This window comes from Budorcas taxicolor, chromosome 19, assembly GCF_023091745.1.
Source record: "Budorcas taxicolor isolate Tak-1 chromosome 19, Takin1.1, whole genome shotgun sequence".
Taxonomy (NCBI): Eukaryota; Metazoa; Chordata; class Mammalia; order Artiodactyla; family Bovidae; genus Budorcas; species Budorcas taxicolor.
In genome coordinates this window covers 52,126,523-52,131,316 of record NC_068928.1, presented here as the reverse complement: position 1 = coordinate 52,131,316, position 4,794 = coordinate 52,126,523, and the positions used below count along the sequence as shown (strand labels likewise).

The 4,794-nt window shown below is 61.0% G+C and overlaps 1 protein-coding gene across 2 annotated transcripts; it reads right to left on the bottom strand.

The window, feature by feature from the left end:
• Window positions 1-429: 429 nt before the first annotated feature.
• Window positions 430-2,857, bottom strand: CBX8 (chromobox 8). Of its 2 annotated transcripts, XM_052658281.1 has the most exons (5): window positions 2,726-2,857; window positions 2,311-2,354; window positions 2,060-2,125; window positions 1,864-1,930; window positions 430-1,400 (listed from the first exon to the last, which is right to left on the bottom strand). In XM_052658281.1, exons 1-5 carry the CDS (start codon window positions 2,792-2,794, stop codon window positions 513-515), a joined length of 1,134 nt encoding a protein of 377 aa, XP_052514241.1. In that variant the 5' UTR covers window positions 2,795-2,857; the 3' UTR covers window positions 430-512. The 2 variants fall into 2 exon arrangements, with proteins under 2 accessions (XP_052514241.1, XP_052514240.1); XM_052658280.1 differs by lacking the exon at window positions 2,726-2,857 and having other exon boundaries at window positions 2,311-2,531.
• Between the last annotated feature and the right edge of the window lie 1,937 nt (window positions 2,858-4,794).

Below are 4,794 nucleotides of genomic sequence, written 5' to 3'. Positions count from 1 at the left end.
CCAACCAATGGGAAGAGAGAAAAAAATCCGGGTCCTGCCTTGGTTCCAGGGGTCTGCCCTGGGGCTGTGGGAAAAAGGAGGAGGGATGAGGTGGGCTGGCTGAGTCCCTCCAGACACCATCAGAGGCCAAGTGCCCAGGTCTTCATCCTCCCTACTGCCCTGGGTGGCTGTCAGACCCCTCCTGCCCCAACTCAGCCTGTCTTCCCCAACTAAACCACACTGAGTCTCTCTCTTTGTTTAAATAAAACAACTTCAAGAGTTGAAATATATATATTTAGATATTTTTTCTTAAATAACATATTTACATCTAATAGAAAATATAACTCTAGAGATAATCTTTCCAACCAAAACTGAGGGGGGAGGGATGAAAGGAAAGGGGTTGTGTGAAGGTAGGGAAGGGACAGGGCCAGCCAGAAGGCTGCCTCCCCACCCAGAAATAAAAAGCATTATGCCAACTTTGCACTCTCACTCTCTCTCCTGCTCCCTGGTCTTGGAATCACCCACCCAGATATTCATCTTTTCTCTTTAAAAAACCCTTGGTCCGTGTTACTTTCCTTAATGGTGACGGTCAAAAAGTTTGAGGTCACGTCGGTGACCACCACCTTCTCCAAGTTGGTCAGAGAAGGGCTCCAGGATTCTTCCTCTGGGTCCCCCAGGATTCTGGCCACTGGGATTCTGGCGATGAGGGAGGGCCTTCCCCCTTGCGCCCCCATGTCCCGATACAAGCCCCCCACAGAGCCAGGGGTGCCTGAGCCGTGCCTGACCCGGGGGCCACCAGGGTCCAGGGTGCCCTGGCCTTTGGCCTCCAGGAAGGCAGCCCTGTGCTTTATGACCCTGGCCGGAAAAGTGTCCACAGCCAGCTTGCCTGTGGCCTCAGCGGGGCTAGGGCTGGCCACACCACACTGGGCCAGGTCCGAGTCCTGCCTTCGAGCTAGCTGGATCACGCTGTGGCCAGCTGGGAACTTTCCTGCCCCGGAAGCAGTGTCGTCCAGCTTCCTGCCCTTGAGGTAATCTCCGAGGCCATCACTGGGTTCTCCCAAGGGCCTTTGTGAGGGGTCTAGGAGCTCTTTCCGGGGCTTGGGACCTCGCTTCTTGGAGCTGTCACCTGGCGAGCTGGGTTTGTCATCTGCACGGCTGGTGCCCCGTTCACGCTCCCGCTCTCGTTCCCTCTCCCTCTCTCGTTCCCGGTCTCGCTCGCGGTCCCGAGGGGGCTCCACTCGGCAGGTGCTGCTGGTGCTGCTGCTGCTTCCCGGTGGGGAAAGACCCATGTTCCGAAGGCCCTCACGGGACCGGGAAGTAGAGGCCAGTTCTTGGGGTGAGCGGCCTGGGTAGGGGATCCGAATGCCTCGGGCTGAGTCACTTCGGAACTCGTATGTTTTGGCCTTTGCCTTGGCCTGGGCCTTCAGGAAGAGAGGGCAGTGTCAAGAACCCAGCAGGACCCTTGCCCCGCCTCCACCTCCTCCACCCCCCCCCCCCACCCTCTTTCAGCCCCAGCCTCCCAGCTTCACCCTCTGATGCCTTGGAATTTCCATATGGGTAGGGGTGAAGCATAGGAGTAGCAGTTTGTCTGGAAGCAAAGGGGTAGAAGATTTGTCTAGAAGCAGTCATTTGTACCAAGTACCCTTCTTGTAGTTGATTATGTCTATTTGAGATGGTTGAGGGGGTTGGATAAAGGAATTCTAGTTTGGCTAGGCCCCTCCCCTCAGATACCCTTAGCAGTGAAGTGACTTGGTGACAGCCTGTCTAGGGACTCCCTCCTAGATTACAAACAGCACACCCCATTGGTTCATAACCCCTCATGGCCTGCTTCCCACAAACTGACACAAGAACACTACTGCCCACCACTGGACACTGTCACCCTACCTTGAGCAGGAAAGTTTTGGGTTTGGGTCCTCGTTTTTTGGGGCCATACAGCTCCATCTCTCGCTCCCTGCAGAAAGGAAGGAGGGGGGGAAAGGGGTGCGTGAGTGAAGAAACCAAGTGTGCCTCCAGTTGAGGCTAGACAGGAGCCACCCTTCGTGTTTCTAAGTGAGAAGCTGAAGCCTGGAAGGGCCTGTACCTTTCCTCAAAGGCTGCGAGCAGGCGAGCATCCAGGATGTTTTCTTCAGGTTCCCATGTGCTGTACCTAAAGGAAATCAGGAAGAAGTGGGCGTCAGTCCAGGGAGCAGAGAAAGAACCGCGGGTGTGCATGTGTATGTCTGTAACTTTTCTTGTTGCATTGTATTGTATTTCAATGTAAAGGGAAAAAGAGGAAGAAAGAAAGCTCCGGAATAACTGTCTGGGGTTGAGAATTGCACAGAACCTACTTACTTCTGCGACCAGCCCTTCCATTTCACGAGGTACTCCATGCGTCCCTGAAGATGCAAAAGGGAAATTGTGTGTGCAAGAGGAAAAATGCATGACGGGGACACGAGAAATACATGCACAAAATGCATGCACCGAATGAATGCGCTAAATCCAACCGCGAAAAGGCACGCGCCCGCTGCATCACCCCCTGCACGAAACGCTGCACATAGTGCATGCACCGGCATTCATTCCCCCCACCCCGCCCCCCACCCATGCAATCTGTGCATCGCTGCAAGTCTAAGGAAAGCGCTTGGGCTCAGAGCCGCCGCCACGGCCGCGGCCGCTGCTGGGACCTGGGGGAAGGGAAGCTGGGTTGCAGCAGGGGGAGGGAACCCGGGCCGGGAGGGGAGGGCTCGGCCCAAGGCCCGGGGGCACCTACTTTCCGGATGCGCCGCTTCAGGAGGGCTTCGGCCGCGAACACCCGCTCCCCCACCGCTGAAAGCTCCATGTTGACTCGGCGCTTCCCCCCTTGGCCGCTTCCAGGAGCAGAAAAGCAGCAGCCAGCGCACGACAGACCATAATACTCTCCCGCTGACGTCAGTTCTCCTCCCCCTCCCGCGCGCTCGCTCCCTCCCCGCCCCCTCCCTCACGCAGCTCCCTCCTCCCCGCTCGCCCCGCGCTTCCTCCCGCCCCACGTGTTGCTAACGACGTTGCTAAAGCCAAGCGGCCAGAGCCAGCTCTCCCGCGCTCTGATTGGGCGAACTCTGGGCCACGCCCCTCTCGCTTTCTCCCCCGCGTTGCTACGTGACCCGCGTTCCAATCGCCAGGGGGCGGAGTCCGAGGCGACTCCGGAGACTGAGCGCGAGGGGGGGGGGGGGGGGTTGGGGCCGCCGCCGGAAGTGGCGTAGCGTGGAGGCGGGCTCGGCCGCTGTCAGTCTGTCGGGCTGGCAGGGGGGCCGTCCACCCTCGGTCCCCACCGGGGCCCCCTCCCCGCCGCCAAGATGTCCCCCCGGTGCTCAGCGTCCCCCACAGCTCTCGCTGGGACCCTGGCGGCGGTGTCAGCCAGGCCCCGCCCCCTTGGCGACCCCCAGCCCGCCCCACCCCCACCGCCAAGACTCGCGTCGTTCCCTCCCCCCGCCGCCGTCCGCGCCGCACAATGCACAATGCACAGGTGCTGGGGCGCCGCGGGCCGCGCCCGAACCCCCTAGTGCCGGCGACGCGCCCCTCGTCAGCGTTCCCACCCGGCCCCCTACCCCCGGGTTGCACACCCGACCCTCGGTCTCCATGGCAACGGCCTCCCCCCGCTGCCGCCAGCCCCATCCCGCTAACAAATCAATGTGCCTGTGTCTCCTTCTCCGGTCGCGCAACCCTGCCCTCGGCCACCCTCCGGGCCCTGCGAGGCGGGCTGGGCTCGAGCGCTCGCCCCCAGCTTGGAGGCCGAATGCAGACCCAGTGGGGGCCCGCCGTTGCCGCCCCAGTCTTCCCGCACCCCAGGATCCCGTGGGGGAGTTCGCGCGCCTTCTTCCTGCCCCCTCCCCGACCCGTCCCGGACACCCGCAGCCACCTGCCCCTGCCGCCAGCCCGCGTTGCTGTTCCACGCCAGGCCCTGGCCCCAAGTGTCGCTAGCCCCAATCCAGCCGCTCCTTGCCCCAGGCCGGGGTGTGTTGGGGAGGGCATGGACGACCACCAAGGCAGAGTCTGGAGCTTGGCTGGGGTTGGGGAGCGCGACTGGGGAAGCTCCCTGCTTTACCCGTACCCGGGCAACCCGCTGGGCCTGTGCCCCACTCTTCCTGTTGGCAGCTCATCCCAATGCGCGTGACAGACACTGCGAGAAAACCCGGGGAGCCTCACAGTGTCCACTGAAGGTTGACGAAGAGGGGCGAAGGTGGCGGGGTCCAGGAAAGGGGGCGAGGACCGGGTCCCGCGTGCCTTGCGTTTGCACACACGCAAACTGCATGCTCCTGCTCAGCTCGCGGTGACCCGTGACTGGGACGGCAGCGACAGAGACAGAAGCCCAGTCTGGGCCCAGCAATCCCCGACCCTTTTCTCTTACCGCCCAAGCTGCAAGTAACAGCACCCACTCCTCGGAACCCAAGATTTAGTTAAAACATCGGTGATAAACTTGACTGGAAGCAGTTTCCCTTGGCGAGGGATGTGGTGGAAGAAAGAGAGAAAAAAAGAACAAGAGAGAGGAGGAAAGGCGAGCCAAGGAGTCTGACTCGAAAGGGCAGGAAGCCCAGAGCGGAAAACCGGCCTCCTGTCCAAAGTTAGGTGCGCGACGGGTGCGGCGCGGTCCTGGGTGCGCGGGACCGCAGAGATTCCCGCCCCAACTCCTACCCTCCCACTCCCGCACTCCCAGCCCCCACCCTTGGAAACGGGGCGGGGGTCCAGATTTTGGCCTTGCTCAAACTTTACAAGGTGAGCTCTGGGTGAACAGTCCCATCTCTCTGGCCGTTCGGTCTTAACGAACAGCGAGTTGGCGATGCCTAGATAGCCCTGGCGACCCGC

Coding starts and splice junctions, on each gene's coding strand:
- CBX8 (XM_052658280.1), bottom strand. CDS start 2,531: ATGCCGGTGCATGCACTATGTGCAGCGTTTCGTGCAGGGGGTGATGCA. Junction 2,126..2,310: donor TGGAAGGGCTGGTCGCAGAA/GTAAGTAGGTTC, acceptor GATTTCCTTTAG/GTACAGCACATGGGAACCTG. Junction 1,401..1,863: donor CCAAAACTTTCCTGCTCAAG/GTAGGGTGACAG, acceptor CTCTTCCTGAAG/GCCCAGGCCAAGGCAAAGGC.